This window comes from Anolis carolinensis, chromosome 4 (genome assembly GCF_035594765.1).
Source record: "Anolis carolinensis isolate JA03-04 chromosome 4, rAnoCar3.1.pri, whole genome shotgun sequence".
NCBI lineage: Eukaryota > Metazoa > Chordata > Lepidosauria > Squamata > Dactyloidae > Anolis > Anolis carolinensis.
This window is the reverse complement of record NC_085844.1, coordinates 70,105,095-70,128,021: the sequence shown is the minus strand read 5'-3', so window position 1 is coordinate 70,128,021 and position 22,927 is coordinate 70,105,095. Positions and strand designations below refer to the sequence as shown.

At 39.7% G+C, this 22,927-nt stretch overlaps 1 protein-coding gene across 1 annotated transcript in view; it reads right to left on the bottom strand.

Annotated features, from left to right (window-relative positions):
* znf407 (zinc finger protein 407) overlaps positions 1 to 22,927 on the bottom strand; it is a 394,840-nt gene that overhangs the window by 123,911 nt on the left and 248,002 nt on the right. The window contains exon 7 of the mRNA XM_062980599.1: positions 21,456 to 21,576. Coding sequence (XP_062836669.1) covers positions 21,456 to 21,576 — 121 coding nt within the window. The remainder of the gene's footprint in view (positions 1 to 21,455; positions 21,577 to 22,927) is intronic.

Here is a 22,927-nt window from a genome sequence, read left to right as displayed (position 1 = left end):
TGTCTCTGCCCAGCTTCCCCTTGCGCTGGCCTCATTGTGAACAATGAGAACATGGGTAGCCACGCATGTTCTTAGGGCTTCATCCTGGGATGCTTCCAGGACGGAGTCTTGCTGGAAGTAGCCTTGCGTCATGTGAATGACTCCAGTGGGCTACTTCCGGCAGGACTCTGTCCTGGAAGTATCCCAGGATGAAGTCCTAAGAACATGCGTGGCTACCCATGTTCTCATTGTTCACAATGGGGCCAGCGCAGGGGGAAGCTGGGCGGGGCCAGAAGTAAATGTAGATTCTCCTCCTCGCCCTCACATCAAGTTCTCCATCACTCTCTCTACCGCACCTGTGCGCACCTCAAACACAGCCACCACACTAGTTTTTTTAGACTACCCTACCTGCCCTGACAACCAGTTCCTTTTCACTCTTTCCTTCTCCACCCTATTCTTGCATCTACCCCACCATGTACACCCCTAAGGAAGCCACTGAATTCATATGAGCTCATTCTCCCTCATCTTCTTCGCACTCAGCAGGAGAGTGTCACAGAAACCAGGGTTTGAATACCACTAGGAAACTCACTAAGAGGAGCCCCGGTGGCGAAGTGTGTTAAAGCACTGAGCTGCTGAACTTGCAGACCGAAAGGTCCCAGGTTCAAATCCCGGGAGCGGAGTGAGCGCCCATTATTAACTCCAGCTTCTGCCAACCTAGCAGTTTGAAAACATGCCAATGTGAGTAGATCAATAGGTACCGCTCCGGCGGGAAGGTAACGGTGCTCCATGCAGTCATGCCAGCCACATGACCTTGGAGGTGTCTACGGACAATGCCGGCTCTTCGGCTTAGAAATGGAGATGAGCACCAACCCCCAGAGTCAGACATGGCTGGACTTAACGTCAGGGGAAACCTTTACCTTTACCTAGGAAACTCACTGGGTGACTTTGGGCAAATTACACATTGTCATCCTTAGAGGAAGGCGAAGGCAACCTCCTTCTGAAGAAACATCCCCCCCCCCCCCAAATTCCATGATAGTTTTGCCTTGGGTTGACTATAGGTCAGAAAGGACTCAAAGGCACAAAACAACAATTTCTTAATCCTTCTTTCCTAGAACTTGTTAATTATATTTATTTTTCATTGTGTCCAGTTTGACCAACGGATGTGAGCATTGCAACATTATTTTCTTTAGCTCCAAGGTCCACTTTACTAGAAAATTCTAACTCATATCTACAATTAATTAAAAACAAGAAGAAAAGAGGGAGGCAACAATTTGGGAACTGAAAGAAAGATAAATTAACAGAGCAGCCCGAACTATGTAAGTCTACAGTAGTGTGACCTTGATTCAAAAGGAAACCTGACCAGTAAACCTTTTGAGGGGCTATGTAGGGAATGTAGTCTATTTGATGTCAACTGTTGGTTAGCCACATAATCTGCAAGTGATCCTATAAATATGAACGAAGTTACCATAGCTGCTTAAAATGCTATTAAAATGATAGTGGATTTATGTAGTAGGCCTTGCAGATTGAACATCCCTTATCTAAAATTCTGAAAACTGAAATACTCCAAAATTGTCTACTGAGATAGTAGTAGTAGATAGCTAAGATAGTAATACCTTTGCTTTCTAATTGTTCACTGTACACAATCTTTGGGTACACATTCATAAAAATATTGTGTAAAAATCACCTTCAGGTTATGTGCATACACACACATACACAAATATTCCAAAATCTGAAAAAAATCCAAAATCCAAACCCACTTTTGGTCTTAAGCATTTCAGATACAGGATGCCCAACCTATACTTAAAAACAGGTTGGCCAGAGGGTATGGAAGAATTTAGCAAACCTTTTGGTAGTTTTTGCTTACTACCAAATATTTTACACACACACACACATCTCATTGGGAAAAATACCTTGAAATTGTCAAGTAACAATGAAAGAGGAATTGCTTCCCACCCTCCTTTAGCATTTCCTCAGAAATGTACAAGCATGCTCACTGATTTAAATGTAAAGATGGAGTTTACAAAAGGCTGTAGATTCTGCATACTGGAATGAGATGAAAAGAGACTCCTAACTTTGCTGGAGTCAGAAATGAAAGCAACACCCCCTGAAGGCTGCCTGTCAATCCTACATGCAGATGGTACTTCTTCCAACTGGCCCTTTGTGTCAGTTCCTTCAGCCACTCTTGTAGCAGACATAGCTCCCTCAAGGGAAAAGCCTGTTGATCTACTGCCTGGTCGAGTGTCCAAAGCACTACTGTCTCCATCACCTCTACTCTAAATGATTATTTCCTTTAGCTATTGTGCTGCCTTCCCCATCTTGTGCCGCCAAAGACAGAGAGCAAGTCTCTCTTCCTCTGTCTCTTTCATTTCATTTCACCTGCTCAGATTCATTTGCTGAATACAAAGCTGGCTTCACCCGAGATATCCCACATTTCTTATGAGATATTTATTTTATGAGTTCCATATAAATACAGTTAAACAGAGAAAGTGAAAGCACCTCTAATACTGTGGCTTGTGTGATTATGTTCTGTGATAACATTTCCCAATTAGATGTGTGGGAACCTAGGTTTTTGGCAAGATCTTATATCCATCATCCCTATAGGAGGAGATGGGTAGAAGACCTTGTGTTATGGTTGAGCCTTCGGGCTCTGGTAATAGAAGAAGGGGTCATAAGACTCCTCGAGAGTCAGACTCTTTCGAGGAGCGTGAAAGAAAACGGCCCCGGGATTTGTTTACAGACCCGACAGATGAGGACTCATTTGAGGGTTTTTCTGAGGGTTTGGAGGAAGAGATGGCCAGCTCGGAGGAGGACGACATGGAATGGACTCGTGTGAGGGAGGATTTGGGTGTTGGGGAAACAGGCAATGAAAGCATGGGAGGTGATTGGCGGGTTGCAGGATCAGACCCATGGACTGGCTGGAGGGATGGAGCGGGATCCACAGCTGGGGATGCTGTGGGGCGTAGTCAAAGGTGCTTAAGCTCTGATGAGGATGATGATGTTGGGGCGCCTGGAATTGGGATGGCAGCTGACAGCGATGATGAGCTTGAACTGGGATAAAATGGGGTTTGGGACCAATGTCTAATTGCGTTGGGCAAGGTAATCTGGACGGACGCTTGGGCTTTTGTTGGGGAACTTCCTGAAGACGGGTGTGATTCGTTACTGGATACGTAAGTTTACCAAGGACACTGGGCATCGACGGAGGGAGGAACTGTGCGGGGTTTTTCTCTGTGCAACTTGTGTTTAATCTCGATAGCTTGGACCTCCGTCGTCTTTTTGACGGGCAATACCTACTCGCACTGGATTGACGATGGACTGACTGACTTCGATTCCGGATTATCCCTTCTGCTGGCTATCGGTGAGACCTTTGGATTTCTTGACGACTACGCTTGGCTATAGACCTCTGGACCGGATTGGGACCCTGCTGACTGCCGTTACCCTGACTGCTGTGCCTGGACCTGGATATTGTTGGCCGCTGAACCTTAAACTGAATCCTGACTACGACCACGCTTTTCGCTCGCTGCAGGAAGGAATAAACAAGCCTGGTTTATTCTCCTGCTGTTTCTGAGTAGCAGAGAGGAATCTGCCACCAGTCTGTTGTTTACATTCTGACTCCTGTTGATCCTCTTTTGTTTGCATTGTTTGCCAGGCTGAAGTAAGCACTTTTGATTTAATCTGGATTATACTTCTGTTTAACCCGGTTTATCCCTTTGAACCGTTTAAGCTCAAACTGAGCTGTTTTTTGTTACTTATCACACTGAAGTCAAGTGTTTGCCCTGTTCTTTGTTTCCTACGGGCGTTTTTAGTTCTGTAACCTCAATAAACTGAGTTTTGTTTTACTTGCTGGCGTTCTGTCTCTGACACCTTGCCCCAAATAGAGATGCCAACTCTGTCCCCATATTTACTCAGGATGTATTTTGATACAGATCTTATCAAAATATTCACAAAATAAATGAAGTACTTGTCGTGTCAACTACCTTTTCAAAATATTTCAGAGCATTAAAAGGAATTTGCAACATGAATAAAATTTGTTGTCCGTGTATAATTTTGCAGTTCATGGACTCGCATGCAGACTTGGATTCATAATATCAAGTACTTAGGTCTGTAATATTAGGTAATATTACTTATGTAGGTAAGACATCTGAAAATATTCAGTAATGGAAAACTTCAAAAATTAAAATGTTACACGGTAATTGAAGACACGAGAGAATGTATTAAATCAAGAGTAGGGCAGAATCAAGTCATGGATAGACTCTGAATCAGGAAATTAAATAGCATGTAGGAAATAAAACAAGATGGCAATGGGTTTGGGGCAGGTAAAAAAGCTCAAGTGGAGGGGCACCAATTCACAAATTATGCAGAGGCAAGAGAAATCCAGGAGCTCTCAGTGGCATAGTGGGTTAAAGCCTTGTGACTTGAAGGTTGGGTTGCTGACCTGAAGGCGGCCAGGTTTAAATCCAGCCCGGGGAGAGCACGGATGAGCTCCCTCTATCAGCTCCAGTTCCATGTGGGGACACAAGAGAAGACTCCCACAAGGATGGTAAAAACATCAAAACATTTGGGCGTCCCCTGGGCAACATCCTTGCAGATGGCCAATTCTCTCACACCAGAAGCGACTTGCAGTTTCTCAAGTCACTCCTGACATGCAAAAAAAGAGAAATCCAAGTTGCCACTCACCAGATTTCTTGTTTATGCTCACACAATATGGGCATAAACAAGGAATCTTTGTGGTGAGAGGTTAAAGATTAAATATATTGCCAAAGCATTCTTTTCCATGTTGCTGCAGGCTTTCATGGCCAGAATCACTGGGTTTTCTGAAGATGCCAGCCACAGATGCAGGTGAAACATCAGCCCGAAAATCTCACAGCAGCCCATGCCTTTCCACATTTCTATAGTGCTATGAGACAAACTACTTCTCTTGTCTTTAACTCTCAACCAGATGTACTCATATTTTGCTGTCATTTTATGTCCACTTGGAATAGTTGTGTTCTGGGGATATCCACTCACGGATCCTTAAACATTCTACACGCCCACAGACCATTCTGTCACATTTGGGGAAGGAAGGGAAAGAGAGGAAAACATAAATGAGCACTAATGGGTCAGAGCCACTGAGTAATATGAGACAGAGACCACAAGATTCATTTAATAATCCCACTCCATCCCCCAAAATGGCTTGTGCAGTCTTTAAAAATAATAATAACTAGGCTCATTTCAGAGTCTGCACAATGCTTCTCTTTGTCCCTTGTAAGTCTCTCAAATGTCTTATTTTAAAGGAATATATAGTACTCCCAGAAGACATTTTCCCATTTCTATTCTCTTCAACTCCTGTGAGCCCTTGTTCTGTGTGATAAGGCAATCTCCTTCGGGATCTGAGCTGTGTAGTTTCGCACCACGAGTGACAAGGACTCGACTTGAATAACTGCTGTGCGCAGGTTGTAATTATGTCAGCTGGAGTGTTGAACAAGGGGACTGATTAATGTGAGCCCCAGCCCCAGCAAAGTCCCTATCAAAACCTTCGTGCAGGCCAAGCAAGTGGGGATGGGTTAAAGCAGAAAGACAAAACATGCTGTATTGTCCATGATAGATGAATTGCTCCAACAGTCTTCAGGCAGATGTTCCAGGACAGTATAATATACAATTACTCTGCCTTATCACCTTCCAAGGGACAATAAAGCTTCCTCCTTCTATAGCTCATGTGAGTGAAGGCAAAATTAGTTTTACTTTTACAACACTGACTCACTTATCATGTTGCCTTGATTGTGCTTTTACAGCTAAAGAAAACATATATTCCACTTTTAAATGAAAAAAAAAGATCCCTTTAATAAAAAAAAAAACAGAGAACTCCTTTGCAACTATTTTGCATCACAGGAGAAGAATTCTTGAAGTTTTGAGTTCAGTTTGAAGTGCTAAAGGATACAGTGCTAGCATTAATAGGACACAACTTAACCTTAACCTGCTTAACGCCACCTCACACCCCGAAAACACATCCTTTTCATCTGAATCAATTAGTATCCTTATTCCGTATTTGGACTTTCAAATGGTGTTTTGAGTCTGTATTGAAATGACTGAAAAATCATTTCTTGCTAACCAACTTCATTGTCAAGTATATAATGTCAAGAAAGATATAATAATTAGGTTATGGTTGTCAAACATAAGGTTTAGAGATTTTCATAATAACAACATAGCTGTAAGTAAAACAAATTACTAACCCTTTAGGGTGCTTGGTGTGACCCAAGGCCACATGATAATAAATCTTGTTGAATGACCTCCAAGGTTCAAAAAAATGTCCTTCATTGAGCAAAGGATATGGTATACCCATGGCTGATGTAGCAGGACTCCATGTCAGTTGCTCCCCCTGCTTTTTCCTTATGTATTTTCAGTCATCAAAAAGTGTGAAATGCTATGTTGATTTCATTTGTTGAATGAGAAGAGGAGATGAATCACTGATGGGATGTGGTGCAGAAGGAGAGCTCTTTTGTCACATGAGCCTTTTTTAAAAGGAACATTTAGCTTACCCTAAGAGATGATGTGATTGGAAGATAGAGGTGGGAGCTCAGGTGTCAATAAGTGCAAATATTATAGAAAAGTAGCACAAACATTTTAGAAAAATTGCAGAAGAACGATATATTAGGAATGAGTGAGAAGGTGTTTTATCAGAAGCCACATCTTAGACCTACTGCTTGATCACTAGTTCATCACAATCAGTTAGTCTTGAGAGCAAAGTTATGGTTGAAACCTCTGGGCATTGATTAGATGAGGAGATTGCTCCTTTGTACTTGTACTTGAAAAACCTGAGTTAAGCATTGGTTAATGTGCAGATCAGTGCAGCCACAAGATAAACTATTCTACTTAGCCATCAGATTTCAAGTGTGTTGTCCTCAAAAATATTTAGATCAGTTTTTCATTTTCATCTGATTTAACCTCTAATTAATGTGTGACCTCTTCTATTATGACTGGCAATTCAAGTGGGAACCAGCAGTGAACTAGCAGTGACTGGCAGGGAGATATCCTAAACTACAAGAGATTTCCATCATCCGCCAATAACCAAATAGATTTTATGTGCGGCACTGCAAAGAGGTGGAAGAGGACATGGGATTGCTAGTTGCATGCCTGCCATAAATACCAGCATGACCCATGAGATAATCTGGCTAGTTTGAAGAAATGTAGCTCCATAGTGTTGACCGAGCCTCTGCCTCACAATTTAGATCAGGGAAAGTGTTCAATGACACCCCAAAAAGTCAGTCATTGCTTAGAGGGAGTGGTATTATACTTTTCACAACACTACTACTGGCTGGAACATGAAAATCTATCTCTCTTCAATGAAATTGTTTATGAAAATGTTACAATATGGGGGGGGGTCCAGTTGTATTGTCTCAGGTCCTTTGCAAGGCTTTAAAAAAAAACTAGAGGAAACGAGACACCCTCTTATAGAATCATAGAATCATAGAATAGTAGAGTTGGAAGAGACCTCATGGGCCATCCAGTCCAACCCCCTGCTAAGAAGCAGGAAATCGCATTCAAAGCACCCCCAACAGATGGCCATCCAGCCTCTGTTTAAAAGCCTCCAAAGAAGGAGCCTCCACCACAGCCCGGGGGAGAGAGTTCCACTGTTGAACAGCTCTCACAGTGAGGAAGTTCTTCCTGATGTTCAGGTGGAATCTCCTTTCCTGTAGTTTGAAGCCATTGTTCCATGTCCTAGTCTGCAGGGCAGCAGAAAACAAGCTTGCTCCCTCCTCCCTATGACGTCCCCTCACATATTTGTACATGGCTATCATGTCTCCTCTCAGCCTTCTCTTCTGCAGGCTAAACATGCCCAGCTCTTTAAGCCGCTCCTCATGTATGGGAATAGGGAAAAAGGTAAGGTAAATATAAAGGTTTTCCCCTGACGTTAAGTCCAGTCATGTCTGACTCTGGGGGTTGGTGCTCATCTCCATTACTAAGCCGAAGAGCTGGGGTTGTCCGTAGACACCTCCAAGGTCATGTGGCTGGCATGACTGCATGGAGCGCCGTTACCTTCCCGCCAGAGCGGTACCTATTGATCTACTCACATTGGCATATTTTCGAACTGCTAGGTTGGCAGGAGCTGGAGCTAACAGCGGCCGCTCCCGCGGCTTGAACCTGGGACCTTTCGGTCTCCAGCTCAGTGCTTTCACACACTCCGCCACCGGGGCTCCTTGGGAATAGGGAATACTTCTGGCTATTGAAGCAGAGTAGTGACATCATAAGGTGCTATTTCTGAACTGATCTGCAGAAATGACCAGTAATCACCTTACCATATGACCCATAATCCATTATCAATGGAAATGTTTCGGCTCTTGGAAGCACCATAGATGTAAAACCGTGCAACATAGAGTCATCCCTTGATTAGTTTCCTATGTGCATATAGTCTGACAAGCTGACATGGTACATCTGGAGAAAGCCTCAGTTATGTTCACCATAACAGTTTAATGTTCACCACTTTCCACCCACTGCCCCAAAATAAAATTTTAAAAGGCAAAGTGAATGCTTTCACTGGAGTGGTACATCAGGGAGGATTCAGCTTCTAAAGCCATCAGGAAAATAAATGGCAATTTAAAATACCTTTACAACTAGTTCTCAAAATGGCAGTGCTGAGTAACAACAGCGTATCTATGATGCAGTAAAACAAGCCTCCGGAAAGGCCCTAAGTCAACATCCCTGGCCTGTCACGGCTAAAATTTAATAATTAGCCTAAAGGAGGTGAAAGGAGGGGTGTGCATGCCAGGGATGTAAATGTACAAATACCTTATTTTAAAAGGTTCTAGGTGGCATCATAAAGTGTGGTTTTCCAATGCTTTATGATGTCATCCAAAATGTCATGATATATTTATAGGCACATAGCACAAAGAGAAGTTTTATAGCATTATAAACTGCAGAGCTTTCTGGACATGTATCTTAATAGCAATATCGCTGCTGAACAAAATATAAAAAGATAGTACAGTTGTAGACTGCTGACTGTTCCACTCAGCCAGGAGGGGGGGGGGAAAAGCAAGACTAAAGGCTAGACTTTGAACTTGATAGTCTGCCCGGTAAAAGAAGAAATACACAACTGGGGGACAAGTAGTATCTGGTGCATCATGGTGCATCCTCTGGTACTGCCTTATGCCACAGTGAAGCAACCTGTTTTGGGGGTATAATAGCAAGACATTACTTTCTCTGCAGCTCCCTGCTCAGCTGCAGGAGTTTTTTTGCTTCTTCTGCCCATGTGCTCCTGGCAGAGAAAGGCTATTTTGACTGCAAAGAGTCAGCATTAGCTACTGGGAAGAAAAGTAGTCTTCACAGCAAAAATGACAAGACAATAGGCAGCAGCTAAGGAGGAGTATGCCTTGAGTTGGCGACTGGAAAAGTAGGTTAACTATCTGCAAATATCCGTATTGTCTTCTTATATCTCTAGCACAGGCTTTCTGTCCCTTTTGGCATGTATGTCAAGCTTCAAACTTCTCTTAGAGCCAACTGTTTTAAATAGATGCCATATACCAAATGGTAACTTACTGGAGTGTTCGTGTTTCCTACACAGAGCATTTCTAATTCTCAGGAAAGTGGGGAAGATGATTTTTATTGCCCATCTTCACTCAATCAGAAAGTGAAGAAGCAACAGTGTCATCACTTTGAGCAGGGTTTAATAGATGATTAGCTTATCAAGTGATTGCATGGACAGTTTTCATTTCTTTTAAACTATATTGTTACTCCAGCCTCCTTTTACACACTTCCAGTGGCTTAACACTTCCCACAAAACCAGTTGCCATAAGCCTGTTTCTCAAAGTCTAAGCTCAGTGTTTTTTTCACCATATTGTCTCATGTGCACAGACCATCATTTTTTTTATCTCAATTAAAATGCTTTCAAACTAAACTAAGAACTCTAACACGCCTCTTTAACACACCCATTTAAATCATTTTTGTAACTCAACCTCACAAAAACTTTCTCTGGTCTAACTGTAGTCATTCCTGGCCTAACCGTGATCATACCTGTATTTGATCAGTTCCTTTAACTCTATTCCCCATCTTGTTTATCAGCATCAATCACTTTGCTATTTATTCACCAGTCGCCAAGCTGAGTCAAGGGATGTGAGTCAAGGGATATTCCAAGGGATATGAACAGAAGGTGTTTTAAATATAAACTGAAGGCAGAGTAAAGTTACAGAAATATTACGGTACAAAGAAACAAAATCAGATTCTTACAAAAGTTCATGTTGCACTATGGATTGGACACAATTCTGCAGCGTAACTTGGTAATGCAGCCCTGTGCTTTTGAAATAATGCAATGATGCATTCTGAAAACAATTGTATTCTCCATGTCTTTACCTGCTTCTAGTGGTGAACCGGCAGGATGCTTGCTTGATTTGTTCCCAGAGTAGCACATTAAAGCAACAAGATAAGAGTGCACAGTAAATAGCACCATCATACCGCTGTATTTGAGACTTGGTGGAAGAAATATTGGCTACTTCCCCGGGGAAAATGGACCACTTATACACTCACAGCTATAGTGAGGGGGTTGGGAGTGGGATAGGGAATGTCTTACAGCATGTCATGAAACAAGGGAAGTAAGCATTTCCTATGGAAGGCTGTAAGTATATAAGCAGGATGTTTCACCCTTTTAAAAAGAGGATTCTTTTAAGGCTGGGAAATATCATAAATTGATCAACATGCATGCATTTTGCCTAGCATTTATGTCCTGTCTTCCATTATACAAGTAGGGTGTTTGTTTTGTTTCGCAGAATGAATCAGGCCACAGATATTCATTGTCATTCCTTTCCACTTTTTGAGTTTCTCTTTGAAAATCTGCTTAACATTTGCTTTGTTGGGAACAACATTATTTTAAATTATTGCATTTTGATTTATTTATTTATTTTAAAAAACATGTTACTAGAACTTCCATAGCCTCATTGGCATTCATTGAAAAGGAAATCTAGACCTGAATTTCCCCAATGGGGTTACTTTCTCACGGGGTGTGTGTGTGTGTGTATACGCACACACACAAAAACTATTTAGACCAGTGATTCTCTGGGGTCCCCAGATGTTTTTGGCCTACAACTCCCAGAAATCCCAGCCAGTTTACCAGCTGTTAGGATTTCTGGGAGTTGAAGGCCAAAACATCTGGGGACCCACATGCTGAGAACCACTGATTTAGACCATGTGTTTGTATGTGCAAGCATGCAGATCTCAACATTATTCTGATGTGAATCTGAAAGGTAGTTAAATGATAATCAAAAGAAGCATATATATTTGGAAATGTACAACATACTCCCCAAGAACAAAATATCAGCCCACTGGAGAATTAAACCTTTCGCTGGCCTAATTCCTTCAATAAACAGCTCCTACATAAACATCTAAAGAGGCATTTTCCAGAACACACTTAAACACTGCCCACTCCTCCAGGTCACATCCTCTACCAGATCATCCCATATGAACCTGTTTATGTCCTCATATAGAATATTTTCTCTATTATTTTCTTCAGGAACTGCAAAATAGCTTCAAAGTGGGCAAAAAGGAAATTTAGCTTTCATGTCCTCTGTAGGCTTGGAGGCAGGTATGAAAGAGTAATCTCACTCTTTGTGATTCTGAAGCCCGGATAGGCAAGAAAAGAAAAACAAAAGGAGAATTTGCAACATTATATACAGGGAAAGAAAGAAAAGGAAAACAAAGGCAGCGGAGTTGGAATATGATCTAAACAGAACTAGAACATGCACAACAACTTCATTACACGATAATAGCTTGAATGCTTGGGGAATTTTGCCAAAATAGTACTGTCAAAATAGACTCCATGGTTTTTTTTAAAACTTTGCAAGGCATGCATTTCCACTAAAGGAAAAACTAACTTGCATAGAAGAGACTGGCCACACATTTTCTTTGTAGGATGACCATTCCCAAAGATAGACGTGGTTCCTTTCTAATGGGAACTAAAAGAACCATTAACTTAAACATGTTGATTATGATCATTATGTAAAAATAAGTAAACACATTTTTCTTCCCAGAAAGGTTATACAAATTACTCTCATATTTGAATTTTAATTATAATACAAAATAAGTTTATATTAGGAATTTTTTTGAATGCAGCAAACATGTATCCAGCACCAAATGGATTTGAAAGCCATCATTTGCAAAAATATATCACGATATATCCTGAATATAGAAGTATCAAACTAGGTTGAAATGTGCAAGTTTTCTAGTTATTTTTAATTCATACTTATTCACAGGGAATCCAAATGAAAAGTTACTGAATGCTGAGTCGAATAATAAAATAAGCAGCTTTTGAAATGAGCAGAAAAATACTGAAGTGATTTCAGTAGAAGAAACAAATGTGAGGGGACAGAAAACAATATGTGTGCACTTATACAAACAGGAAACAACTACAGCAGCTTTGCTTTGTCTTGTGAAGCAGACATAATGCCACCCAAAATGTGTTAAATAAAAACATTTATATTCTTACTGTCAGCTGAGAAAACAATGCTTCAAAGAGAGCTAACAGTCCAGTCGTATGATCCGTTGCATATAGTAGCAGAAGGAGGACTCATACATTAACCCTTATGCATCAGGATAAACAAAACTGCATTGTGGAAGTTCTATGGAATTTTCTGAGCCCAAGTAGAATTCCAATATTATGTACCGAACACCATTTTTGAGCCTTAAAATAATAATAGAAAAATCTAACGATACTTCCATTTTATAATGACAACTTTTCTTGTTCCCTTGTACCCCAATAGCAAAAATCAATACATCTGTTGGATGATGTGCACTACCTGTACATAAATGGCTAAGGCTCAGAGATATTCAAGTGACGCTGTAGTAGAATGCTTACTTTTAAAGTTTAGCTATATGTATATTCTGCAATAAAATGTAACTTCTTGGGTCTCAAATCCTAAAGAGATCAGGATCTGTCCTTGCCTGTCTTTCACAGGTAGGTGAACGTTTCTCCGCTATCGGGTATTTATGTATTGGTAAGGGGTGGACTTCTGTGGATGGTATGATGAGTATTTTTAGATGGATACTGAGTTTTAATGAATTTTAATATTTTAATGTTTACTAATTGTGTTAATGCCATAAATGATCTGTTTTTTAAACACACACACACACACACACACAGACACACACACATATATATATATATATATATATATATATATATATATATATATATATAATTTATTTATTGCAATGTATTCATGTTTTCTTATATACATTTGTTTTATATTCATTGTTAGCCACTTTGAGTTCCTATACTGGTAGAAATGTGGGATAAAAATAAAGCAAAAATAGATAAATATAACATTGCACATCACTTTTTAGATATTAAAGCATTAACTTATTTAATGGCGGATGAGACATATCACATACTTAAGGACCTGGCTTGTTCTGCATTGTTGGCGTTGAAACAAGGAAAAGAGCATGTATGTACTACAGGGCAATGGCTTACAGCACTGTCTTTTTGTCTTAGCATTTTTGAGAAATTGGTAACTATTATTTTCTACAAAATAACTAATTATGTGGGCCCTGGTACTATTATTGTAACTAATTACTATTAAATAAAAATTTCCAGGCTCAGCAAGAATAGTACTCTATGAAAATTGCATGATTTTTGGAGCCATGTTTTCTGTTCCATTTGTATAGCAAAGGATGTCACTACTCGTATTGTAATGCAAGCTGAATCCACAGCAGTATCTAAAAAAGGAGTACAAGAGTAATCTGCATGTATCATCCAGTGATCAGCACCATAGAGTAGCCCTCTGCAATCATAAAAAGAAATGGAGTGTATAGCAAATGGTTCAAAAAGCAGGTAGCAGGTTATCCGAGCCATCTTCTTTGTACAATAAATGAGGAGTGACTATGGAGTTAAAACAAGTGGGGTATATAATAAATGTGGCATAACAGAAAGATAAGGGGTAAAATAAATATACAGGACTCCTCCTACCACTTCTATTAACATCCAAACTATCATCTGAAGGACAGTCAACCATAACAGAGTTCCAATTTGGAAAACAACAAAAGCCCTAAAGAGTAATAAGATTAGAAAAGGAGGAGGAGGAGATGTGAGTATGTGTGTGTTTTTGTTGGGAAATACAGTATTACTATCTTATTCTAGATTTCAGGGTACTTGACTTCCTATTCCTGATATCGTTTCATTTTTGTTTGGGTTTCTGTTTTTTCTTGAAGATTACAAGTTCTTTTACTTGCAAAGACAATACGCTGTTATTATGGCTTTCCGTTAAAATAAAACAAATGAAAGCACCAAGCTTGCACCTGAATTTTGAGCAAAACAAATAGTTCTGGCATACACAATAATGTCATAAAACAAGCACAGTTTTCAGTCCTCTACCTACTGTTTTAAGAGATAATCAAGTTTTCCAATAAGCATGCATGTTTCTTTATAATGCAGTCACCATACTGACATTTGCCTCTGGTCGAGAGAGCAGGGCATGTTAAAGAAAGCTGAACACCTTTGAATACTGTTACCAATGTGATTTTTCTCTGAAAACAGTGTGTACACGTAACACTAGTGGCATGCCTTTCTTTTCCCAATTTAATACCTTGTCAACAATTCCATCCATTCTGGGATCTAAACTCAGTGCTGCTAGTAGCAGTTAAAATGGTATGGTATAAAGCATATTTTACAACAGCAGTAAGACTTGTGTGGCCTCGCAGAAGTTGTTGAACTTCCAGTATTCCTCATTATTGACCAAGCTTCCCAGGTGTTGAAAGCTATACTCCCAACAACATCTGCAAGGCCACATAATTCCTACTCCTGTTTTTCGAAGTTCATACCAGAGATAGCATGAAATGAGGATAATATGTAAAATAGCAAAGTAACATCAAATAAAATGACCTTGGATTGTGTTTAGAGTTGTGCTAAAGAGATTACTAAAGCGATAGTTCTGGAATGTACATTGTGCTATTATATTTGGGTTTTTCTTGTTCAAGATCCTTCTACTTCTATTCAGACTTTGGGAGAAAGAAATGCAAGACCCGAGAAAGAGTCAAATGTTCACTAACTTAACCTATTTTACTCAGACACATGAGCTATGCCTCTGAAATCTATTTGAATGCATAGACGGAGTAAAATGGGTAAAGGTGTCTTATGGCAACCTAGGACCTCTTCACATGGGCTTATTTTCGGCGGCAGCTACAGAGTTTTTCAAGTTCAGCCATGAAGCCCAAAACTGGCTGATTCCGGCAGCACATGTGACAAGGTACTTAGTCGCAACCTATTCATTTGGGACTGCTAAGTTATCTTGGAAATTTCACTATTTGGGAAAAAATTCACCAAAAATGCTTTAGATTGTCACTTTGTGGCCCCACTAATATTTGGGCAGCTGATTTCCCATCAATGCTGGCAAACTGGTTGGAATTTCTGGGAGTTGTAGGCCAAAAACATCTGGGAACCCCAGGTGAAGAACCACTGCTCTAGATAAAGTTCACAGATAATAACACGTGCACTGGCAAGGCAGATGAAACCAAAGTATGCCATTACAGACCAAGCTTCAACTGGCCTACAAGGCTGAACTACAGCAATGCACTCCTTCCAGCTGCTATTATTTGAGATTCTACATGCAGCAATCAGTTCCAAGACAACACCAATCAGTACAGCTGTTCCTACAAGTTTGCAGCTTGGGAGCCCTCCTGGACTCATCACTGAGCCTGGAACCCCCGGTTTTGGTGGTGGCTAGGGGGGCTTTCACAAAATTAAAACTTGTGCACCAGTTGCGCCCATACCTTGGGAAGTCAGACGTGGCCACGGTGGTCCACGCTCTCGTTACATATAGGATAGACTACTGCATTGTGCTCTATGTGGGGTTGCCTTTGAAGACTGTTTGGAAGCTTGAAATAGTCCAACGAGAGGCAGCCAGGTTAATAATTGGGGCGGCGTACAGGGAGCACACAACTCCCATATTGTGTCAGCTCCATTGGTTGCCAGTTAGCTACCGAGCACAATTCAAAGTGCTGGCTTTGGCCTATAAAGCCCTAAACTTTATAGCCCAGTTTACCTGTCCAAATGCATCCCCCTCTACGAACCATCACAGAGATTAAGATCCTCCAGGGAAGCCCTGCTCATGGTCTCGCCACCGTCACAGGTGCAACTGGTGGGGATGAGAGACAGGGCCTTCTCAGTGATTGCCCCCCCCCCCCCCGGCTATGGAAATCCCTCCCTGGTGAGATTAGATCAGCCCCCTCCCTCCTGTCCTTTAGAAAAATGGTAAAAACCTGACTGTGGGGCAGTGTAATGAGGCAATAATAGAAAACCTACTCCACTGACCAGAGCCAGCATGGTGCCCTGAGTTAGTTTAAACAGTTGATTTTAAAGTAGATATAACTGATTTTAATGTTTAATGTTTTAATGTTTTAATGTTTAATGTTTTTCATTTTTGTGTATATTTATAACTATTTTATTTCCCGGCATGGAATGCTTGCCGTAGATATGTTGTGCTCCACCCTGAGTCCTCTTTGGGGTGAGAAGGGCGGAATATAAATGTTTCAAATAAATAAATAAATACAAGGGAATGAGACACCATTCAAGATAATTTTCACCTCTACTCAGATTCCCAAACCTTGCATTTTCTCTATGTTAACTCCTGCTTGTTCTCTCTCATTCATTCCAATACCACATTGTTTATGACTTGCACAGCCTTCCTGGCATTTGGAGATGGAAGCCAAAACCAAGGTTAATTAATGTGAATTTATTGACAGAAACACAGCCCTATCAGCCTCCTAGGATGATTTCTCTTGATAGCTCCACATGAAAGTATATGAGGGATCAGACTAAACCTTAAGAACATCTTAAGCTGGAGACAAATATTGAAACATTATCTTCTGCCATCCAAGAAGGACCAGAACTGTAAGATTGTACTTCCTAAGACTAACCTGGAGAAGTGCAGCAAAGGATTCTCATGATCAGTTGCATAAAAGCTCCATTAAGTACTGCACTCCTCCCCCCCCCCACACACACACAAAGCCATCCGATGTTGAGAAGCCACCAAATTTGCTATACTCAAAGGAAATATTTATTTTGAATAGGATGACAGAGTTATTAAAACATATGCACTTCATGGTGTTTTTGTTTGCATTGCTTTTTCCTTCTCGGTTCAGCCTCTTGAATTTCCAGCTACGGCTAAATAAGGTTCCTCACCATAACAATTTGTGGAACATACTGCCTGAAGGCAAATAATAGTACAATCGTACATAAAGAGGTGGGTATGGGTAAATCTTACAATCTTTTATAACTAAGATATTATTTAATCTGTCACAATATACTAAACAAGAGAAGACTAAAACTAAACATATAGTGTTTTGCAGCATCCGAATCGCTTGATTGTTCCCTTGTGAATGTTAGTGAATTTTGTGCTTCTGATAAAGCATTATGCAAACTCAGCATTTGCTCTCCTAAACTAAGAAAAAAGAAGACAATATTGCATTTGCTGACATATCAAAGTATCTGAAAGATTATTTAGTTTGAAAAGAACATCTATATCCTCGCTGTGTTCTAATTACATTGTTGCACACGCTGGAACGTATTATAAATGGGTCCTTATTTTCAAAGTATGAACATATACCAAAAAAAAGGGAAGTGTGAATTCCCTTGGGAAGCTGTCCAAAAGGAGAAAAGTAGTCTTGGCAGAGTCCCACTCCCTTGCTCAGAACGCTGGTGCTGCTGAATCCACACAATGAATCCTTCTGCACTTGATATCAGAGGCTATAATCCCTTACCAAGCATTGTTTAATTAGTTTATTATGCATAATAAATGTAAAATATTTTATTTTGGTTTACATAATTATATTAAAAATGCATGCCATTTATCCTTAGGCCTGTAGGCTATCCTTCACACAGGACAATTTTTTTTTTTAGAAAGGTGCATTTATAAAATTAATGCAATATGCGGGTTTGGCTGTTTTAAGGTCTTTGTCTATTAATGAGGAATATTTTCAAAGAATCCTCATTTATGTTACCCTCATCTGCTTTTCTGTGTATGCAAAAAGAAGTATAAGCATAATACAAAAAAACCACCTATGAGCAGATGGTAATCTACAAAATGCTACAGTTGTAGTATTAGTAGCCTTAATATATGAATATTGGGGTTAACATTGAAGTTTTTTTTTACTTTAAGACATTTAACATACTGCAACTGCCTTATTACATTGTCTGTTCCCTAATCTGTACATGCCGCCCCAACATCAGTCATGTAGCATTATAGAAATACAGCTCTATCAATTATATTAATTTTACTATTTCCCGATGAAACCAGAATATTACCTATTAGGTTTGACAGATTCGGAAGCAAATTTTGACTCAAATGAAGACAAACTTTTTATATATATCAGTACGGCAGCAAGGATTACTTATGCGAAACATTGGAAACTACAAGATGTTCCAACTAAGGACGAATGGCTTGGAAAGATTGAAGACATTAGAGACATGGACAAATTAACATTTCTTTTAAGAACTTATAGAAAACACTCAACAAATAAGACTGACTGGAATTTATTTAGAGACTATATGGCAATTAACATCACTTAATTTTTGGAAATTGTTAAAACAATTAGAAGACACCAGTTCAACCAGGACAAAAATAAAATACAATATAATTCAATTAGGTTCCCATAAGGGAAGAATGGAAGTACAAAACATTTTATATGTTTGTTTGTTTGTTTTTTGTCTTTTTTTCCCTTTTCTCTTTTTAAAGTGTTTGTTGTAATGTGACGTTGGAAAACTTAAAAATTATAAATATATATATATATTAATTTTACTTATTCTAATATCATCCATTGCATATAATTATTATAATATATTTACTAATTATTTGTCCACCATCTTATTTGATGGTTTAAATTCACTGTTACTTTTACAGGTGAAGCTGATAATGTTGTGACTGCGCCTTCGGGGATTATGGTTGATGGTGATGGAATTCGAAGAGGAAGAAAAAACCCTCGTGATGAGGGTTCACTGGAGGAGTTGCGCAGGAAGCGACTTAGAGAGCTATATGGGGGATCTTCTGAGGAAGATTCAGATGGGGAGATGGATGCTGAGGAACAGGTGGTGGCTGGGGAAGCGGGCACTGAATGGGCACAGCCACCGGAGATGTCTGGGGATTTGGGGTCTATGGATACTTCTGAACCTGGGGTTTCTGCAGGAGCTGATCCCAATTGGGATGCTTGGAGAAGGGAGGATGGTTCTTTAAGTGTTCATGGGGCTAAGTGTGGGCAGGATGATTGGGACTCTGACGAATTGCTAGGTACTCCAGATCCACGAGCTCTAGCTGTGTGGAGTTCAGACTCTGAGTAGATTTGGGACACCTGGTGTTTGGGTGTGAGTGTTTGGTCACCCAGGAGGAAGGGGAATAAAATGGGAATGTTTGGCCACTGCACTTTGCGTGTGGCAAGGTGTTGCTGAGGCGTCATTGGGATCTCTGTGCTTTCGTGAAGACTGGACTTGGACTGTGATTCGGATCTGCTGATACCATCTTTGTGCCTTTTCGTGGACCTGGTTTGGATGACTGCACCCTCTTCGGACTCTGGATTGGTATTTGACCTGGCTTCTGTCTTCGCCCTCTGACTGACTACTTCTCCCGGCTTCTGACTACTGGTTTGTCTTTCGGAATTTCTGCTGCCTCCTGACCTGACCTTGGATTCTTCTGACGACGGCTATTCATCATCCCTTTGAGGCTCTCAGCTTAGCTGCACTGTGGAAGCAGTTTTACTGCTTTTCTAGTTTGTTTATTTTCCAGCAATTAACTCTATTTGTTTTCCAAAGCTGAATTGAAACATTATTTAGTTTTTTATTGAATGCCAGCATGGGAAATTAGCGTGGCTCGTTTTTGAGTTACTATTGTCCAATCTACTCTCGAAACACTGATAGTGAAGTGTTTCAAGGATATTTCCTGTGTTTATGTTATTTTTTGGCTTATCTTCGGAATAAACTCTGTTTTGTAACTGGCGTCTGACTCTTGACAGATAAATTGTTTCCATGCATTATCAAATAGATTTTCTATCATTTCTCTCTCTTTTTTTGTGATAATATTAATATATCGGTTAAATTTCAAATAGGGATATAGTCCATATCTTGTTTAGTCAAGTTCTCTATCTTTTCCAGGTTCTGACTATTTCAGATCTTATGGCGCATAACATGAGCAATGTAATTTTTTTATTTAACAATCTGTTTCAGGGATGCTGTATGAATGATTTTTGTATTTGAAAGTAAGAACAGGGATTTGACAAATACATTGATATTGGTGATTTAAAGTGAAACAACATTATGCCTGTAGTGAGGTATTCCAATGGCCAAATGTCACTGCAGTGAACAAAACATACCCTGATGAACTGATTCTCCTTCCATCAAAAATAAATTTGGTTTTGTGACTACCATGCGGTATCCTGAAAACCTGTTGTTTCAAAGGGGCTAGATGACAAATACATGCTGATCTTAAGAAATAATCCCATTCATTAAATTGATCGTGGTGTAAGTGGGTGGGTGGGGGTGTGGAGACCATGTTTTTGTGATTATAACTTTCTTTGTCACCATCCTTCATCTACCACCATCCAAGCTGCCTTCCCACCAAACGTTATTGAACTGATTCAAAACAACAGCAATGAATAAACATCAATATGAAATTCATAAGAATACACTTGGAGTGCATCTACATGGCAGAATTAATACAGTTTTATTCCACTTCAACTGCCATGGCTCAATGCTACAGAATCTTGTAAACTGTAGTTTGATGAAGAACCAGACTCTGGCAGATATCTAAAGACCTTGTAAAACTACAGCTCCCACGAGTCATGGCAGTTAAGGCAGTGTCAAACTATATTATTCCTACAGTTAGATGCACCCTTGAATTTTGTTTCATGCAACAAGTCCTTTCTATGAAACATCCATAAAGGACAAGCTGTGTTTTGACATCTCATCTGAAAAGTAGCCCTTAGCTGTTCACTCCCCTTACCTAATTAAGAAAAAAAGATATCCATCCCTAGCTATGAACCATGAAGAATATTTTTCATGCAACCACTGGAAAAAAAAATCCTCATAGCAAATAAACTAGAAACAGCATTGCTAAAGCGACAATTAGGTACTTAAATTTAAAATACTTAATGGACAATGAACCAATTTAATTCTTTTGGGGACTTTCCTCTTTAGTGTCATGGCTGCAACTCAGCCAATAACATTTTTGAAAACTGCAGCTGATCTGGAAACGCAATGCAGATCAGCAGTCCCTCCATAGAGAATTTTCACAGACACCAGAGCATCTGTGAAATAAACAGCATTAGCACTTCAGTGTTTCAGATCAAAAGATTTCAAAACAAGGGTTTTTTCTCTCCCTGCTACTGTTTGACAAATAAGGTGGTTCCTTTGGCTTTGCTTCGTTCTGTGCTGATGTGAGGAATTAATGTCAATATCTCTTACTAGCCAATTCAAATTATTCTCTCTGAGTTACCACAGACCTTCTGGTATTTTTTTTTTTTAAAAAAATCCTCACAATTACCTGTAGTCACACCAAGGGCATCTGTAGGGTTTTTCTCCAGTATGGACACGTTTGTGCCGTGTCAGATGGGATTGGGTTGTGGAAGCAAAGTTACATTCATCACATTTGAATGGCTTCTCTCCTGAAAAGACAGAGAAAGTTATTCATTTTTACAGTCAGAAAGATGAAGGTTAGGCTTCCTAGTTATCAACCCACAACAGAAGAAAACAAAAGGCAATTCCAAAAGAAAAACGTGAATCTGTATGTCTTTTCGGGAGATACACACATACACACCATTCCTGCTAGTTAAAACTTTTGAGACCTGATTTGGCTCACTAACTGCATATGCATCTGTGTGCTGAAATGTTTGCTTATTCTCAGTTCCCATTTGGATAATCTACATTAATCTGATTGTCACAGTATTGTTTCATAGGGCAAGAGCAAATATTTTTTTAAAACTATGATGCATCACAGGATAGAGGTCAATCTCTGTAGCAGTTTGTGCAGAAGTTACCCCACTTAGACTTGATCTACACTGCTATATAATCCAGTTTCAGAAGGCAGATTAACTGCATTGAACTGGATTATGTGAGTCTACAATGCAGTTAATCTGCATTCTAAAATTGGATATGGTGGTGTAGATCCAGCCTTAATCGGTGTCAAGTGGCTTCCCCATGATAGCTATAATATTTTGGAGTCCTCCAATGATGCGTATCCATATATACATATTACATTTGGAAATGCCTTAAAATGCTTTTAGATCTCATTGCAATATAATTTGGACAGATGTGACTGGGCTGGCTTTCAAACTGAGCATATGTTCAACAATACCTTTGATGAAAATGGAGGTATCCAGATCCATGTGATAGGAAAGATACCATGAGATGAAAACAAAGAGATATAGCTCAAGCAGAGAATACAGAAATAGATTTGAGAATTATTTTGCTCAAAGTGCACAGCTTTAACAGATGCATAACACACATGCTACAAGAAAGCAGATTTGTCTAATTTGTGCATATATTAAACCACCCAATTTGCACTTTTACAAATAATTTGCACATAGCCTCTGTTTGATAATCTGTGTTGAAGACACCACATGAAAGTAATAGAAAAAAATAACTTGTGTCACTTTCAAATTTCATGGTTCCTGAGGTGTGTTTGAGGGGGAAGAGAAGACAACAGCGTGAGTTCCCAAAGCAACCTATATTAGTCAGGAAATAACATATAGCATGAATGTATATCTGGAAGCATGGGACATAATAAAAGAGAGATGTTGTGTTCAGTTTGTTGTAGACTTGCAGAAAGATAACTTTTGAAATAGGATGCCTGACTAGATGAGTCCTTGGCATAATCTGGAAGGTTATCTATATATTCCAATGACCAGTTTCTCAGTCCCATATATTTCACCTTCATTTCCTTTTTCTCCTTTCAATATGGCTTATTGCAATTAAGTAATTTTTTTTCACCAACAGTCTTCTGGATGTGATGCAAGA